The sequence below is a fragment of the Xenopus tropicalis genome, chromosome 10 (genome assembly GCF_000004195.4).
Source record: "Xenopus tropicalis strain Nigerian chromosome 10, UCB_Xtro_10.0, whole genome shotgun sequence".
Lineage (NCBI taxonomy): Eukaryota > Metazoa > Chordata > Amphibia > Anura > Pipidae > Xenopus > Xenopus tropicalis.
In genome coordinates this window covers 27,408,327-27,427,419 of record NC_030686.2, presented here as the reverse complement: position 1 = coordinate 27,427,419, position 19,093 = coordinate 27,408,327, and the positions used below count along the sequence as shown (strand labels likewise).

The 19,093-nt window shown below is 40.7% G+C and overlaps 1 protein-coding gene across 1 annotated transcript; it reads left to right on the top strand.

The window, feature by feature from the left end:
- The first annotated feature begins 2,179 nt into the window (after positions 1–2,179).
- Positions 2,180–19,093, top strand: dus1l (dihydrouridine synthase 1-like). The gene is made up of 14 exons (XM_002937316.5): positions 2,180–2,344; positions 3,248–3,485; positions 7,345–7,453; positions 7,533–7,583; positions 8,984–9,096; positions 9,198–9,280; positions 9,375–9,478; positions 10,511–10,655; positions 11,476–11,572; positions 11,733–11,821; positions 12,899–13,047; positions 16,235–16,272; positions 16,597–16,672; positions 17,179–19,093. The coding sequence occupies exons 1-14, from the start codon at positions 2,307–2,309 to the stop codon at positions 17,307–17,309; spliced, it is 1,461 nt and encodes a 486-aa protein (XP_002937362.1). The 5' UTR covers positions 2,180–2,306; the 3' UTR covers positions 17,310–19,093.

Genomic DNA, 19,093 nt, shown 5'->3' with positions numbered 1-19,093 from the left:
GGGTGAGGGATAGTGACTTATTAGTTGACACACTCATTAAGCTGGCACTGACGTTTGACCCTACCTCCATTGACTTATGGAGATTTTCAGGGAGGGTAACTAATTGGGTACATGTTTTTAATGGAAGCCAACTGATAGAAATACCATTTTGCATGCCACCAGTTTCCATCAACCATTAGGGGTATTCCGTACTCACAGTTTCTCAGAATCATTAGGAATTACAGTAACCCTAACACAGCATGCCGCCAGCAACAAGAGACATTTAATATATTCCTTGGGCGGGGTTACACAGAGGAGGTGTGGAATGAACAACTTACCAGAGCCATGACACATATACAAAATTATTTATTACAACGCTCTGCAGTACGCGAAGAATCTCAGCAGCTGTCTATTCTCTACCTACACAGCAGCAACAAGGAAATTGAAAGACTGTATTAACAAACATAGGTCTATGTTAAACATGGACGAGTTAAAGGTAAAGGAAGACTACTCAGGCATTTTATTACTGATAGTTTAATCACAATAGTGCAAGTTAGAACACTATATTTATTCTGTAGAATGCTCTACAGCCATAGAAGTTCCCTCTGTTTGAGATAGCAGCAGCCATTTTGGCTTGGTTTGACTTCACTTCCAGACAGCAGTGTGCAGACAGTAAACAGATCTTAGCTTAGACTACAGCAGAGAAGGGAGGGGGAGTGTCCCTGAAGGATTTTTCTGAGAACAAGAAGTCTGACACAGAAGATCATGTATCCAGAACAGAAGGAAAGAAATGTGGTGTTTTTTTTCACTGAGGGCTCAGAGAAGCAGTTCTGTGTTTATGGCTGTATTACATAGACCTTTCTGGTAAAGTTTATTTAGTTTTTACATTTTCTTCTTCTTTAATATGCTTATATCAAACCCTATGTCTGATTTTTGGGTACAGACATAACAGGAACCTCCAGAACTTGTTGGTTTAAACTTTTCACATATATATACTGGGGGAGAGACCACTTGGTTGTATTGGTTCTACGTTTGTTGTCCTGTCCTTTAATATCCTGTCCCTGTGGTCTCTACTATGTGGGTACAACCAGTCCATCACCATACTTGGAGAATGGATTGGTAACTACAGATCAGCAATTAGTAAAGTTTGAAAGAAAAGGAAGCTGATTAACCTGGCAAGTCACTTTCTACAAATGAGACATGCCTACTTTCATATTCATGGCAACAGACCTTCACCTTCCTCCCAATAGAGAGGGAGAGAGGAACTTGTTCTTGCTGCGATAAGAATAATGTTGAATTTATAGATTAGATTTGCTTTCCCCCTGTGGACTCAATGACACTTCACCACTCGGATGCTTTCTTTGAATGTTCCCTAGCGGACTTAATGGGACGTTACCGCTTGATGATTTCAATATTTTAAGTATACTTGAGAATGCTGGTAAATTTTCTCAGCCATACCCTAGGTTACACCTACAATCACATTCTCTTGGAGTGAGCTGACATGACTTTTTAAATTGATCCTAAATATGTTGTACCTCTGGATCAACAGACAACCAATACCCAAGGCCTTTGCAGATACTGGTCGCCTCGTCTCCCGCCATACACTTACGCAACAAGGTTTTGTGCGCCAATATCGGCGCATGTAGGGCCACCTTAGGGCTTCAACACCACGCCAAGGCCATATATCCAATTCTGCCATGGGCCATACACATTACCTATGGGTCCAATACACTGCCCCAAACCAGCCAATGTTATAAAGTGGCCCTGCACAGTGCCCCAAAAGGGTGACACACACTGCCTAAACTTCCCACAGTCAGGTACACAACCAAGGATCCAAACAATACTTTAAGGCCATACACATACCTAGGATCCATAAATCCTTCCATTATCCTGCAAGTAAGCAGGGGCCCTATACACTTCCAGCCCCCAATCCATCCTAGATGCCTCACCCGCTGCCACAACCCACTCCAACTTCACAAGCTGAAGGTAGTGCCTATTCCACTAAGCGTAGCACTGAATAAACGCCTGCCCCTAATCCTGACACAAGAAAAAAAGACTAATACTCTTCACCGCACCCTATGACTCACTGTACCACTGACTTAATCAACACAGTCTCCTCCGCGTATCCCGACTAGCAGAGTGACTGCAGCATCTCTGCGTTCCCCGCTTATATAGGCAACTGGAGAGAACGTCCCTTGTCACGTGTGCGAACGTACGCGTGACGTCACAGGAGGCCGAATAGCGAGGCGTAGGGAGCCGGGACTAGGCAGCAGTGGGGAGCCGGGACTAGGGAGCAGCAGGGAGCCGGAGTGCATGTGGAACGAGTAATGAAGCTGCTGCCGGCGGACGTAGACAGTTTTGGAAGGTGAGATAGGGACATCCTCTGTATTCCTTATTCTACCAGTCTACATGAGCTGTATGTTACCATGTCTGTTTTTGCCCAGAGTACCATTCACCACCATTCACCACCATTCACCACCATTCACCACCATTCACCCCTGTGATCTTGTGGTTGCCTCCATTATATTTGCTTCTTTCTCAAATTATTCTGCCGTGCCCGTCGTGGAGATTTAGGGTATCTCCATTCATTTCCTTCTGTGCTTAATCTCATGTTACACTTTTATTATCTGACATTATGTTACACCAGACAGTCAGTAGATAGCAGCACAGCCTGCACTATGTTGTACAGGTATAGGACCTGTTGTACACAATGCTGGGGACCTGGGGTTTTCTGGATAAGGGATCTTTCTGTAATATAGATCTCCATACCTTAAGTCTACCAAAAAGTCATTTAAGGGCAGTGACACACAGGGATATTTGTCGCCGTGCAACAAATTTTCGTTGTGGCGGGCGACTAATCTCCCTGCAATGCCATCCCACTGGCTAGAATGTAAATCGCCGTTGGGATGGAATACTCTGCGCCACTGCCCTAAATAAGCCCAATTGGATTGTTTTGCCTCCTATAAAGATTAATTAATTAAGATTAATATCTTAGTTGGGATCAAGTACAAGGGTACTGTTGTATTATTACAGAGAAAAAAGGAAATCTTGCCAGGTACATACTATACTTTGTGCTAGACAGTATGTCTGGGAGGCATTTTATGGTCATCTCAACCGCATAAGAAACTTACACAGTGGGACGTAATTGTTGAATTTCAGGCCTCAAATGAAAAAGCACAATACACAACACATATTTAACAAAGTGAATAATGTGCAAAAAAATGTGCATTTCCATATATCACTGTATGTACTGTATGTTTTCCAACAGCAGCACCAAGCTGCAGGGCATGGACTTCTGGAAAAACACCCTGCGGGGTGCTCGCTTTGTCCTGGCCCCTATGGTGGATCAGAGTGAGCTAGCATGGAGGCTGCTGAGTCGGCGACATGGAGTCCAGCTGTGCTATACCCCCATGCTGCATGCTCAGGTGTTTGTCCGGGATGCCAACTACCGCAAGGAAAACCTCTACTGCGAGGTGTGCTCAGAGGATCGGCCTCTTATCGTACAGGTATTTTGCCAGGGGAGTGATATATACTAAGGGTTAAGAAGTTTGTTTTGTTTCTCGTGTCACTGATCCAATGTGTGTGATGCCCCTTTGCTGCCTTGCAACATATATAAATGTGTGTGTGTACATGGATATGTCAGTTAAACATACAGCCCTTTTTTGCTTGTTTGCTTTATGTTTACCTAGTAAGGTTCAAAACAAAGGCAGAAAGGTTTCGGCTAAGTGCAAAGTGTGTGTTATTATGGGGAATTCCTCTTGAAAAGGTATTGTGCCAAAAAGTCAGGGTGAATCTCACTTGCTCAAATGTATCATACTAACATCTTGAGTGGTAGGGGTACTGAGTGGTCTGTGCAATTTTGATATTTGATCTTTAAAATTGTTTGTAAATTAACTTATTGTGCCCTTTGTAGTGTTAATGAGTAAAAGCCCCTCCTTGAGAGGCAACTTCAGGGAAAATGAAGCGGCATGTATGCCATCCCACTGGCGATTTACATTCTTGCCAGTGGGATGGCATTGCGGGGAGATTAGTTGCCAGCGGTAACAACGATTTGTCGTGAGGCGACTAATATCCCCATGTGCCCCTGCCCCTAAAGGGGACTCCACCCAAACACAACTTAAGCTCTTTGAAAAATAAACATAATTTCGAGCTACTTTGCAATATACATCAATTTAAAAATGTAGCCTTTTTATGATTTTTAATGTAATAATATGGTTTGGAACAGTTCCCTAAGCCCGGCCCCCTGCTGATCTGACTGACTTCTTTAAGACTCAAAAAAAAAAAAATGTAACAGTAGTTGACTGTCCTCAGCCTGCATTCTCCAAATCCCACAATTCCCTGCCCAAGTGATGTCAATAAGGAAAGGAACATCACAGTGCAATACATTATGGGTTATGTAGTTCCTGCATGCTGTCTGTAAGCTGTTACAGTTTGTAACATTAATGTTTGTCTCTCCTCACCTGCCCGGATTTCAAATAATGTAGGAAGAGAAGATTTGCAGCTGGATTTCAACATATAAAATTGGTACTTATTCATACTTTTTGAAGGAACATATTACAGTGATAGGTAGATAGGTATATTAGAGGTTTCTGTGTTGACAAACGATTGGCATCAGTGTATCTATCAGCAGAAATCTGCACCAGCAACCCTTTTCCTGCTTCTTCCTTTCTTTGCACGGGTGTGCATGCACAGTACAGTGAAAAGTTGAGCGAAAAGCCAGCTTTTTCACTTTACTGCGCGTGCATCAGACCCAAGATTTTGAAGAAATAAGATTCTGAAGAACAGGATCTCTTAGGCCCGGCAGGGCAGGGGCAGTTTTCCACTGATAGGAGCACTGGTGCCTAAATTTTGGCACACCCTGTCCCAGGGTATCTGGTAAGTGATTACAATCACTTGGGGGTACTTAACTTTTGGCACCCCCTGGTGATTGTTGGGGGAAAGATCTATTTCAGTGTATAGCCAGCTTAAAGGAGAAGGAAAGGCTAAGTCACTTGGGGGTGCCAAAATTTTAGGTGCCCCCAAGTGACCTTGTACCCCGGGCTGGTGCCCCTGTTAGGAGAAAACAGCACCAGCCCGGGGTACCTGTAGCGAGCGCTTCCTCCTTCCTACTCGCGCTGCTGCTGTTTGTCTGGGACAGGCGCATGCGCAGAAGAGTGAAAAGCCGACTTCTCTGTTAAAGTTCCACTATTCACTCTACTGCGCATACGCGCCGCGAGTCAGAAAGGAGGAAACGCTGGCAGCTACCCCGGGCTGGTGCTGTTCTCTCTGAACAGGGGCACCAGCCCGGGGTAAAAGCTAGGCTATTGAAGTCACTTGGGGGTGTCTAACATTTTGGCACCCCCAAGTGACTTTGACTTTCCTTCTCCTTTAACCCTTACAAATCTGGTCTAAACAACTCATAGGAAATATTCACCTTCGTACCAATAGTTTTACATCCCCTACCAGAAATATATGTGGCCATCCAAGAGGCAACAGCTTGATAGAGGGGTCACTGAACCCCTGTCCCAGCATTAGACTATTCCATGCCCCACTTACAACTAGACACTTGGAGGAAAAGAGGTCAGAACTCACTAAAGGACAAATCATGTCGTATAAAGATCTGGAAAATAATTCAGGCTCCCAAAACAAGATTTTTTTAAGCACCTATGACTTAGATACTTACCACAAACCTATCTTAAAGAGCAGGGACATTATATATGAGAACAAGCCAATAAATAATTCATATTAATTATAATTAAATAAGTAATATATGAAATTATGTGCCCTTTGACCAGTGGCATCAAAATGCATTTCTAAAATGTACCAGCTACTAATTAGAGATAATACCAAACTAAAACAAAATATCTTCAGCTACAGGAAAAAGACTTCAACAGGAAAAGTCCATTTGCCGATTGGAGGAAAGTTGCCGCTACCCAGTCACAAACCCCAGGAGCAGTAACCCATAGCAACCAATAAGGTTTGCTTTTAAATAGGTGACCAGTTAATTCTACCTGCTGATTGGTTACTATGGGCTAATGCTTCTGGGCAATCTTAATACCTTTTATTATATAACAACTAACGTTCACTAACCAGAGGAAAATACTGTACAGGTTGTACAAAACCCCCCGATGTTCTACACAAAATGTATCCATATTAAACTCTAAATTACTGGTACTTGAGAGGATGCAATACAAAAAGTGATATGTGTTTTATTTGGTGGAATTGCCCCTTGCAGGCAGTTTTTGGGATTTGGTACAACAATCAATAGGTACAGAGAGGATACATTCTCACGCTTGCCCTCTGAATATATATTGAAATTATTTAAGAAAAAATTTTTTTTTTTATTCTTTAGACATTTCATCCAAAATGTTTGTTATATATAGTAACAAGTTCCACATTTCAATGGTTGTTAACTAATTGCCTTCCACACCAAATTACATTCCAGATTTGACAGAACACTTAATTACAGATATAATACATTTATTCTTTCTTATTTTTCTTGCATGTTGTTTTGCCTTAAGAAATATACAGTGATCAGTGCTCACACTAGTCTTAGTGATTTTATTCATTTTCAGTTCTTCACTTGTGTTCATTGCTTGTTGTGACCTAAAACATTTATTGCACAGTGAGAGGGATTTTATTGGGCTTAATGTTATTGTTTTTACCTATAAAATATTTGGGCACTGTGTTATGTCTGTCTAGACTGGAAATCAAAATAGGCCCTGGCACAGAGGCCCAAACAACACCCCACCATCCCAGTAAATAGTGACTGTCTATGGCATCTGAACTAATGAAGATACTGATATTAACCCTAAGCTTGACCCTAACCAAACTGATCTGATATTAGCATTATGATCCAAGTCTTTTGTATTGAGCAGATTTAAAGCTGTTTAAAGGGTGAAGAAACACAGAGCTTACTAGTAGCAGCTACTTTTTCATGGCTACTGAACTCCAGAAAATCCCCTGCCATAGACAATACTGAGAATTGCTTCTGCTAAAACACACGTACAGACTGTTATCAGTATTCAGCATTGTCTATTAGTAGCCACGACAAGTAGCTGCTACTAGTAGCTCTGTGTGTCTTGTGGCTGTGCGACAAATCTCCCTTGTCGCGGGCGACTAATCTCCCCGAAATGCTATCCCACCGGCTAGAATGTAATTCTCCCCGTCTGTCAGGGCCCTTAGGGAGCAAATTGCTCCTCCATGTGTGTGAAAACTGGTCAAGCAGACAGATTGGTTCTGAGGGGGCAGATATGCTCTATTGTTACAACATACTATTTTAAAACATAATCTAATATCTTGCAGTTGAAAAAATCCCCAATTTGATTGATTTAAATGGTTGTGTTTAACATATTTCCTCCCCCCTCCCTTTTTTTTTTTTTAAAGTTTTGTGCAAATGACCCAGAAGTGTTTGTTCAGGCGGCTTTATTGGCTCAGGATTATTGTGATGCCATCGACTTGAATCTGGGCTGCCCTCAAATGATTGCCAAGAGAGGTGAGCTTGCACCACTTTTACAGTTTTACAATTCACAAACATTGTGTTGTGAAACAACTCATTTTGTTTCCCTTCTTAGGTCATTATGGGGCTTTTCTACAGGACGAATGGGATCTTCTGGAAAAGATGGGTAAGTGTTACCTGTAAATCTTCTGTCACTTTCTATATGGAATAATCTGTTTGCTTTGAGTCAGGGTGGCATGGTGGCTTAGTGATTAGCTTTGCCAATGCATGAGTTATCCTTCCACCAAGGCTGCAATTAGAAACTCCTTTTTAAGATTTTTGTCCTCTTATTACATATTGAACAACACTTAAGCTGGCCACACATGTTAAGATTTTTAAATGATCTTTTGGTTATTGTAGGACCAAGCTTATCCTGAAACGAACGTCCGATTTGCCCATCAATAAAAATGACCATTTCAAGTGATATTGTCTAGTTGAAGCTAAGAAAACTACATGCTTGGTCCTGAAAACAGTTGGACAATAGGCAAATTTCATTGTTAGCAACAAAAATGTTCAAACCTGCCCAATCAATTTTCTGATCGGTGTCAGAAGAAAAATCACTAGATGTATGATTGTTTGTGCCCACTAACTTTACAATAATTTGATGGATTTGACACTTGTTGGTTTTTTTATAAAACCAACAAGTGTTGTTTTTAGCTGTAATATTGGTGTGTAGGCGCCATCTCAGTGCATTGTGTCTGAGTCTGAGCTTTCAGAAGGAGCCAGCGCTAACCTATTATTTCTCCTGCTTAATGTAACTGGAGGAGTCCCAAGTCAGACTTGGATATCTTACTATTGAGTGCTATTCTGATATCTATTGGGAGCTGCTATCTTGCTCCCTTCCCATTGTTCTGCTGATCGGCTGCTGGGAGGGAGGGGAGGGATGGGATATCACTCCAACTTGCAGCACAGCAGTAAAGTGTGACTGAAGTCTATCAGAGCACAGGTCACATGGCTGTGGCACCCTGGGAAATGAAGAATATGGCTAGCCCCATGTGAAATTTCAAGATTAAATATAAAAAAAAAATCTGTTTTTGAAAAACCGATTTCAATGCAGGATTCTGCTGGAGAAACTCTAGTAACTGATGGTTTTTGAAAAAAAAAAAACATGGTTTCCCATGACAGTATTCCTAATACATACAAACTCACCCATGTTCACTTCATTCCTATGGGATTTTTAGAAGTGTATTTATCAATGGGTGAAATAGAATGTGGGTGAGTTTTTATGTATTAAGCTCTTAATTCACATTTTGATAACTCTCCCCATAATTTTATTTTTCAGGGCTCTCTATAGTTGCACCACCGATTTGCTTGTCTGCCCCCACACTGCAAAAAACATGCAGATATGCTAAATGGCTTCTGACAAACGTTACCTTTTTGTTGTGTGAATATGATATGATTCTTATATTGTAAGCATCATTGTGTCCGAGAAGATTGCATATTAACAGTATTTGTAGACTGCTGTGTTAACGTGTAGCTGCTTTATAATTAAAGGGTGATAAATAATAAATAAGTTCTGTTTCCCAGTTCAACTTGCCCACCAGAAACTTTCAGTTCCAGTCACCTGCAAAATCCGGGTTTTCCCGGAAATTGAAAAAACTGTGGAATATGCCAAAATGTTGGAGAAGGCTGGCTGTCAGGTGGGTGTCCAGTGTTCACTTGCTGCTGTCATACCGGCATTTCTTCCAAATGTGCAAAATGGTTGTTGCTTTTATCTCACAGGGTATATTTTGTCCTTCAGCTGCTCACTGTTCATGGCCGCACAAAAGAGCAAAAAGGTCCTCTAACCGGTATTGCTTCCTGGGAACACATCAAGGCTGTAAGGTGAGGCTCTACGGTCCTGTCCGTGTACCACAGTGTAACTTTAATTGTTCCCTAGATTTTCTTTTATGATAATGTTTCTTGCTTTAATACACAGGAATGCTGTGAACATCCCTGTTTTTGCAAATGGAAACATCCAGTACCTTAATGATGCGGAAAGGTGTATGCGGGAAACAGCAGTGCAGGGTGTAATGAGCGCAGGTTTGTCCCAATTGTTCTCATACGTTGACGTGTCTTCGTTCGTATGCCATAAAGGGAGTCTGTATACTGGGTATAATGCATTGAAGGAAAGGCATTGTAAAAGGAATCGTCTGCCAAAATTATAATCATCAGTATAAGGTTTCCTGAACCAGTACTAGTTTAAAGACTAGTTTAGAGTCATTGCCCATCTCCCTGCACTTTTGTTCTAGGACTTCTTTTGCTGTGCACACACAGTGCAGTATCATTTAGTTTTAGTATTTTTTTTTTTTTATTATTGTTACCAGTGCTGGTTTCTGGTAAGCTAAATGATAGAGGAGGTCTGTGAGGATATAAGGAATGTTGACAACAGATACGAACAGTGGAGAATTATGTAAAGCTGAAACTGCCAAAAGTATCAGTATCCAAATCATTTAAACATTATATTAATTGCAAATAGTACAAAGACACCATATCAAATGTTGAAAATGAGAAATGTTGTTTTCTAAAAAAATATAAGTTTTCTTTTGATTCCAGCAACTCATTTAAAGGGATTCTGTCATGATTTTTATGGTGTTAAGCTGTAATATTGGTGTGTAGGCACACATTAGAACTGCTTTCAGCTAACCTATTGTTTCTCCCATCTGCTCCCATGTAACTGGGAGAGTCCAAAACCTGACTTGGATTTCTTACTATTGAGTGCTATTCTGATACATACTGGGAGCTGCTATCTTGCTCCCTTCCCACTGTTCTGCTGATCGGCTGCTGGGAGGGGGGTGATATCACACTGTAGGTAAAATGCCCATGTCCTAACTTTCTTATTTTGGCATTTAATTTAAAATGAGCATATACTTTTCATTAAACAATGAAATGCTCTCATTTTCAACATTTGATATGTTGTCTTTCCAACTTTTATAGAAACGTGGTTGTAGAAGAACGCAAAGTGTAAGAGAATCATTGTAAACCCACCTCTTATTTCCTAATGCAAAAGTCGTTGAAGAACATCAACATTAAAAGGTATTCGAGCATTAAACTTGTTACTTCTTGTATTTCCAGAGGGAAACCTTCACAATCCAGCCTTGTTTGAAGGGAGGAATCCTGTAGTTTGGGAAATGGCAGAGGAATATTTAGATTTAGTACGCCAGTTTCCCTGTTCCTTATCGTTTGTGCGAGCTCATCTGTTCAAGCTCTGGCATCACACGTAAGTACCAAAGACTGTGCTTATAGTTACATAGGGTTGAAAAAAGACCAGAGTCCATCAAGTTCAACCCTTCCAAGTTAACCCAGCACACACAACCTATACTTACCTATCTATCCACTCACATACATAAACTATATATACAACCACTAATACTAACTGTAGATATTAGTATTACAATAGCCTTGGATATTCTGCCTCATCCAGGCCCCTCTTATAGGCATTAACAGAACATTTATGTTCTTGACTCTAATGTAGTTCAGGTTTGGACAGTGGCTATAATCCTTAGTACAGCTGCAAGAAAACATTTGTGAAACCTTTTGGTATCAGTGGAATTTTTTTCAAATACAGTGCAATATATATATAATATACGTTAGTGGACAGATTTCTTCGCTTCAGCCCTACTGAGTATAATCCCTGCGTTTCATTAAAGTACCCATTATCATTGATAAAATGGATGGTAACAAGATGGGTGTGTGGGGGACCTATCAGATGGACTAAAGATTTAAAAGTAAAGGGTGACTACTCTCGAATAAAGTTACTCAAGCCTTTAACATCTTACATCTGTAGACTGCCTGGCTTTTCTTGCATAGCGACATGATGATTATTAGTTTGATTCTAATAAGCTTTTATTGTGCAGGCCAACAGCCCCTCAATTTTTTTTTTTTTTGCATAGATATTACGTAGTTTTTTTTCAGTAGAATTGGGAGGTAGCCTGCTCCTTGCAAAAATGAGGGTTTCTGCTCCAGATTCCTTTATATTTAGAAAAAAATGGTCTTTGCCTTGATTATAATCTGAATTTGGCTTTCTTAACTTCTTGAAGATTGCAGGTTCATCAGGAGCTTCGTGAAGAATTGGCAAAGGTTAAAACACTTGAAGGTGTCATGGCAGTCAACCGGGAATTGAAGCAAAGGTGCCAGGTAACTTCTTACCACAGAGATACGGAGCTTTCAGCCCTGCAGGTGGTGCAGAACTAACTAACATAGTTCTGGAGCAACTTGGGGGCAAGCGTTGCCTATATGTATTTTAGCCTGTATAAATATATACAGTGCCCTTGTGTTACTCTGGCTCTTGTTTTAGGAAGAAGCACATAATCATAATGTTGGAGAGGTAGCGACTGGGGATTTGCCATTGCCACACTGGATCTGCCAGCCTTATGTTCGCCCACTGTAAGTTAACATCACTTTTCTAATTATAATCATCATTTTCCTTATGGGTAACACAAGTTGCTTTTGCATATACATTTCAATAAACTGCTTTAGAATTTAGTGCAAGTATGTAGGAATTTAGGTTGAAAAGAAAAGTCATATCCATCCAGTTCAACTTGTGTCTAAATGAAACCTGCCTGTTAGTTGATCCAGAGGAAGGCAAAACATCCCATCACCAGTTGGCCTTAGATTCCAAGAGGGCAATTTGACCAGTAATTGGATCAACTTTGGACTAAGAGCCAATATAAGTAACCCTTTATTTTCTTCATTGCTATTAAAGGAACAGTAACACCAAAAAATGAAAGTGTATAAAAGTAACTAAAATATAATGTGCTGCTGCCCTGCACTGGTAAAAGTTGTGTGTTTACTTCAGAAACTCTACTATAATTTATATAAATCAGCTGCTATGTAGCCATGGAGGCAGCCATTCAAAGGAGAAAAGGCACAGGCACATAGCAGATAACAGATAAAACACTATTGTATTCTACAGAACTTCTGTTATCTGCTATGTAACCTGTGCCTTTTCTCCTTTTTTCCAGCTTGAATGGCTGCCCCCGTGGTACACAGCAGCTTATTATATAAATTATAGTAGTGTTACTGTAGCAAACACACCAGTTTTACCAGTGCAGGGCAACAGTGCATTATATTTTTATTACTTTAAAGCTCTTTCATTTTTTGGTGTTACTGTTCCTTTAAGGCAAACCTTCCATGGAACAATGTGAGGTACCTTCCAGTACAATCGTGTCAACTGGTACCAGCTTGTAGGTTGTGGTCATATAATTTCTGGTCCTTCCTGTGATTTATGATATCCCCACCCACCACTCCATTCCCATTTTACCCTGTTAAGCCCAGATCCTTATCAAACCTTCCAACACTTACTTCACCTCATGTCAAGTTTAAACAGAAGAAAAGAATGTTTAAAACCTTCCCCAACCTTCTAGTCAAAATAAATATGTAAGAATCTTACCATCTGCATAACATAAGTGTTTGAAGTTTTAAATGCATAAAACACTTATTGCTTTAAATTCATTCTTCTAGACCAAAGGATCCTGGTAAAGAGGAGAGTGGAGTTCGAGGGAAGCGTGCACTCGAGGAGGAGGAAGACACAAACACAGAACTTCTGTCAAAAAACAAGCAGAAGAAGAAGCTGCGCAATCCAAACAAATGCTTTGACCCATCCATAAAACGTAAGTAGTTGGAATTAAAGGGGCATGATATACCTATATACACCCTTTTTCACATGGCCAACATTAGACATGCCACTGTTTCTTTAAATAAAGCAAATGCATATTTCTTAGTTGTTTTATTATAAAGTAGTAACAGAGCATTACATAATATGATCATATAGCAAATTCTGATTGAAAAACTCTATTTGGATTTAGAAGTTCATTTTTATCTGTTTGAGATTATCAATAAGTTTAATGTTGCTTAACAATAGTAATTTTAATAGTTTTGTAAGATAATAAGTTAAAAGACTGTGCTAAATAAATAAATACATTAGTTCTATTCCAATGGTCATAGTAGGTTTGAAGTTTGTAATTGGGTCTGATTTAATATATTTGGCACTGCTAAATGAAATAGTCATGCTGGTGATTCCTAGGCTTCTGGTTTTTATGTAACTGTTGATGCATAGTAACATAGTAAGTTAAGTTGAAAAAAGACACATGTCCATCAAGTTCAACCATAATGCCTATATATAACCTGCCTAACTACTAGTTGATCCAGAGGAAGGCCAAAAACTCCATCTGAAGCCTCTCTAATTTACCGCAAAGGAGGAAAAAATCCCTTCCTGATTCCAAGATGGCAATCGGACCAGTCCCTGGATCAACTTCCCCCATACCCCTGTATTCCCTCACTTGTACTGAGAGCTATCTCCCATACCCCTGTATTCCCTCACTTGTACTGAGAGCTATCTCCCCTACCCCTGTATTCCCTCACTTGTACTGAGAGCTATCTCCCATACCCCTGTATTCCCTCACTTGTACTGAGAGCTATCTCCCCTACCCCTGTATTCCCTCACTTGTACTGAGAGCTATCTCCCATACCCCTGTATTCCCTCACTTGTACTGAGAGCTATCTCCCCTACCCCTGTATTCCCTCACTTGTACTGAGAGCTATCTCCCCTACCCCTGTATTCCCTCACTTGTACTAAGAGCTATCTCCCATACCCCTGTATTCCCTCACTTGTACTGAGAGCTATCTCCCCTACCCCTGTATTCCCTCACTTGTACTGAGAGCTATCTCCCCTACCCCTGTATTCCCTCACTTGTACTGAGAGCTATCTCCCCTACCCCTGTATTCCCTCACTTGTACTAAGAGCTATCCCCCCTACCCCTGTATTCCCTCACTTGTACTGAGAGCTATCCCCCCTACCCCTGTATTCCCTCACTTGTACTGAGAGCTATCTCCCATAACCCTGTATTCCCTCACTTGTACTGAGGGCTATCTCCCCTACCCCTGTATTCCCTCACTTGTACTGAGAGCTATCTCCCATACCCCTGTATTCCCTCACTTGTACTGAGAGCTATCTCCCCTACCCCTGTATTCCCTCACTTGTACTGAGAGCTATCCCCCCTACCCCTGTATTCCCTCACTTGTACTAAGAGGTATCTCCCCTACCCCTGTATTCCCTCACTTGTACTGAGAGCTATCTCCCCTACCCCTGTATTCTCTCACTTGTACTGAGAGCTATCCCCCCTACCCCTGTATTCCCTCACTTGTACTGAGAGCTATCCCCCCTACCCCTGTATTCCCTCACTTGTACTGAGAGCTATCTCCCCTACCCCTGTATTCCCTCACTTGCTAAAAAGCCATCTGCTGTTTATTTACTGATAATTGTCTCTACATGTGTTTTTAGCAGAGTTAATCCTCAGTATTGTCTATGACAGGGTATTTTCTTGCATTTAGTATCAGTGACAAGTAACTGCTACTAAGTAGCTCTGTGTGTCTTTGCCCTTATATGGAGAATGCTGAAGCTGTTATATCATATCAATATATCTATCAATCTGTCATACCAATCTATCAGACAGTTGTAGTAGTTGCACTTCTCTGATAAAATAAGTTCCGTGTGCTACTGTACAGTTATAGAATAACCATAGCTCTGTACAGTTGAATGCAAAAGTTTGCCCCCTTGCCAAATTACATGTTAATTTTGTAGGTGAAAAATAGAAAACAATTACTGCAGAAATCAGTGGGCTTGAATATTTTAATGCACAGGTACATTTTATTTCACAAGCTTTAGGAGTATATTGTAGGGACAATATGAAGATAGTAATCAAGGGATGTGCAAATGTTTGGAGACCCTAGTAAGTCAGTCTTTAGTACTGTCTTTGGATTATTATTCTAGGGATTTTTGTCCATTCTTCCTTGAAGATCACTGAACTTCTCGGGCAATCTTGCATGCTTAAGATATAACCACAGATTTTCAGTGATGTTTAAGCCAGGGGACTGACTTCTCCTTACTTTTCTTTCAGTAGCTCATTGTAGCAGAAACTGGTGGCATCTTCTAAGGCAGTGGTCCCCAACCTTTTTTGCACCACGGACCGGTTTCAGCCAAGACTATTTTTCCAAGGACCGTTAAATTTTATATTATGCACTTTACTATTAATATTATTATTACATATAGCTTAATAAAGTACTTTGGTCCTTTTCGTAATCAGTAGAAATCTTCCTGGGCTTCGCATAGCTATTGTCATGGCTGTGTAATGCTTTAGGGAGTTGGGATCACAAGTAATTGGGCCCGGTTCAGCACAGCCCACGGCCCGGCACCGGTTCCCGGGACCGGTGGTTGGGGACCCCTGTTCTAAGGCACAGAATTTCACTGTTAAGACTAGTGCCACACGGAGCTGATTCTTGGCCTGCAGATAAACACAAGCTAAGAATGAGCTCTAGCCTTCCCCTGTGCCTGCACCGAGAGCCATTGCATTTGCCTAGATGCAGGCACACACACAGCGGATTTCAGCAACAAAATGCATTCTTATGCCTCTCGGTGCCAATTTTGTGTGCCTGTACCTAGGCCAGTAACATGTTTCCAATGCTGGTACATGGAAAGGTTGATGCCAGTGTAGGGGCTGATTTTCCACCTGCGTTTATCTGCAGGCTGAGAATCAGCCCCGTGTGGCATTAGCGTCACTGCTGCAGTTGCTTGGCCTAATTCAGTAGCTTTTCTAGCCTAAGAATTCAAGTGTTTGTTTTTCTTTAATAAAACTAACAGAGTCCCATTTTCTCTAGCACAGCCCAGCAACATATCCAATGAAGGGATCACTGTCCTTTTTAAAAAACTGGTGTGAGAGAAAATGTTATTTCCGAAAGTTTAAAATGATAGTGCATACTAAGTTTGTAATCAGTATCCCTGCTTCTTTCTTTATCTTGCAGCTAAATATGCAAAATGTGAACAGTGTGGAAACCCAAAGGTAAGGGGCCGTTATTGTTTAGAGATTTTGATTGGGGCACATACCAAGAGCAGTTAACACACAGATACACTAAATGGTGGTGCCAACAGGCTTGCTAGTGAGGCATCTATATCTCCAGACAGAATTTACCCTTGTTATATACACACTACAAATGAAGTCTAGCTGCACTTTGTAATGTCTGAGGTGCGCATCACCAGTGTGGGCAAATGAGCACTAGTTATCTGCATAACTAACTGTCTGTATAGGTGAATAATGCACTTAGCAGCTCTTCTTTGTAATTACAATGTCACTCACATATTATGGGTTTTTTTTGTTATTTTGAAGGGCAACAAGTGTGTTTTCCATCTGTGTCGCAGCTGCTGCAAGAAGAAAGCATTCAGGGAGTTAGCAGACTGTGCAGGTTAGACGTTTTGATACTAGCAGTCTATCAGGGACACATGTTAAAGTCTGAATGTTAATAATATACCACAACCAATACAATTATTATGGTACCATGAAAATGATTGAAGCAGGTTTTAAGAAAGAAAAAGCGGAAAAAGAGGATGTTTCTGTGGTGCTCACTGAGAAGTACCCTGGGCTGGGGGACACCCCCAGTGACTGAGACTTTCCTTTTCCTAAAAGGGTCTTATACGTTTATCATGTAAAGTAAAAATGTGGTTCCTCTTAAATACCTGTTTTTATAACCTTACCCCCGCTGTTACACAACCAGTCACCCCTCCAGGCATGTAACCCAAGCAATTAAAATCTACCTCAGTAAGTGTCATGGTACCATCTTATTATTTATCTTCACAATTCGTGGGTTTTTTACACTAAATTCAATTATTTTTGGTCAGGATGTTAATGTTTTTTTTTTCAGGAAGTTAATATATCTGCCCCTAAGAGTTTTCATTGTGCTCCTTCCTTTAGGTCACGGACTGTTTTTTAAAACCAAATATGAGAAATCCCTTCAGTGTAAGAGTGTCCAGAATGTGGAAGTTTCTGGAACAGATATAACAGAGCCGAAAATCCTTCAGCCGCCCCCAGAGATCAAAGCTTAAATGCCATGGACCAATGAATGCCGTTGGCTGCTGACAGTGGGATTCTCTCCTGCTGCCTACTCAGGGAGAAGTTCTGGGTTTACCAAATGTGTCCTGAATTTGGGGGCCACAGAGATGCAGGGCATGGTACATTACTTTTGCACTTGAGACTTTTAATATTTTTAAGCTTTAAAGAATCTTTTGACTAGAGGGAAATTGTTTTTCCTTTTTTTAAATCTGCTGGAACACGAGGAGTGGTGTTGCTCTTTTCATATGAATGGTATCTAGTATGCGGCCTTTTATGTGTTGTTTACATACAATTCAAGTGACCCTCTGTCAGTTATAGTAGAGGACGATGGGTGCTAATGAGCAAAAGAACTATAGCACCCTGATGATCATAAGGCAAGCGAATGGTGCTGTATTAGCTCCAAAATATCCGGCATGTTTCAGGCCTAGCTGGTTAGCATTCTACAATTTGGCCTTTGGTGATTTCATTTTGGGTCCTGTATTCTGGAGGCACCATTACTCCAACTGGTGCTACACTGGTAAAATCACTCCATCCAAGGACTATTTAATAGAGAATGAAGATGACTGCACAGATGAAAGGACATATTGAGCATTAGTTGTTCTGCTTTTAATAACTAGCCAGCATTCTCAGCTAACTGGATGAAGGGACTAGTGTTTTAATTGAATATTGGTTGTATGTTTTAATTGGCTAATGTATCTTTACAAATAAAGTTTTTTGCTACTTTTCCTGGATTGGCACAGGGAAAATTGTGGCTGCTTTTATTTTAGGTTTTATTTGACATTGTTTTAGGCAAGTTCCATCTGGAATCCTATACTCCTGCCCTGTGTTGGGCTGACCAACATAGGCAGCAAAAATACACAGGCGTTATTCAGCCCTGTGTACTTATGGGGGTGCTGTTATACCTACATGTACAGTATATATTAGTAGGTACAGAATTGCCCTTCCTATATATGTTAACACACAAGGGTTTGGAAGTATACTCATTTATTATTAGGGCATTTCCTCAGAGAATTATTGTCCAACCCGATTAAATAATGGGGTGGCCCATGGCCTAGCAGTGCACCCATAGAAAGTAACTGTATGCTACTTAACAGCCATGACATTTATTTAAACATGCCTATTAAGCTTTACAGTCTGATTCAAAATCTGATTCTTACATTTTATTTCCATACACACAAATGCATTGGGAACACTGCACATTCTATTCCAAATCCAAACATGAAGAAAATTTTATCAAATTTGTGTTATTCCATTACAGAAAGTGAAGAAAAGGGAATATTAGGCTGATCAAAAAAAATTGTGTCTGCATTTTTCGTTTGCTTTTCTTTGAATCACTGAACTAAATAGTTGTACAACTGTTTCTGAGAACTGCTGCACATCTGTGTTGCAAAGAGTTGGCCAACTTCTGGCACCTATGAGCAGGTATTCCAGCCCAGGATGATTGGACTACATTCCACAGTTCTTCTGTATTTCTTGGTTTTGCCTCAGAAACACATTTTTTATGTCGCCCCACATTTTGTATTGGATTACAGTCTGGGTATTGGGCTGGCCACTCCATAACATCAATCTTGTTGGTCTGGAACCAAGGTGTTGCTCCTTTACTGGTGTGTTTGGGGTCATTATTGTTGAAACACCCATTTCAAGTGCATTACTTATGTAATCTTCTTGGAGCTGATCATTGGCTGAGTCTCTGCCATTTTGGCTATTCTTCTATCCATTTGAACGGTAGTTTTACATTGAATGCTGTTCTTCTGAACAATGTCTGGAACAACCCATT

Excerpts from the sequence above, each read along its gene's own strand:
- dus1l (XM_002937316.5), top strand. The coding sequence starts at position 2,307 with ATGAAGCTGCTGCCGGCGGACGTAGACAGTTTTGGAAG. Across the intron at positions 9,097-9,197 it reads TGGAGAAGGCTGGCTGTCAG|CTGCTCACTGTTCATGGCCG; the intron begins GTGGGTGTCCAG and ends TTTGTCCTTCAG. Across the intron at positions 16,673-17,178 it reads GGAGTTAGCAGACTGTGCAG|GTCACGGACTGTTTTTTAAA; the intron begins GTTAGACGTTTT and ends TCCTTCCTTTAG.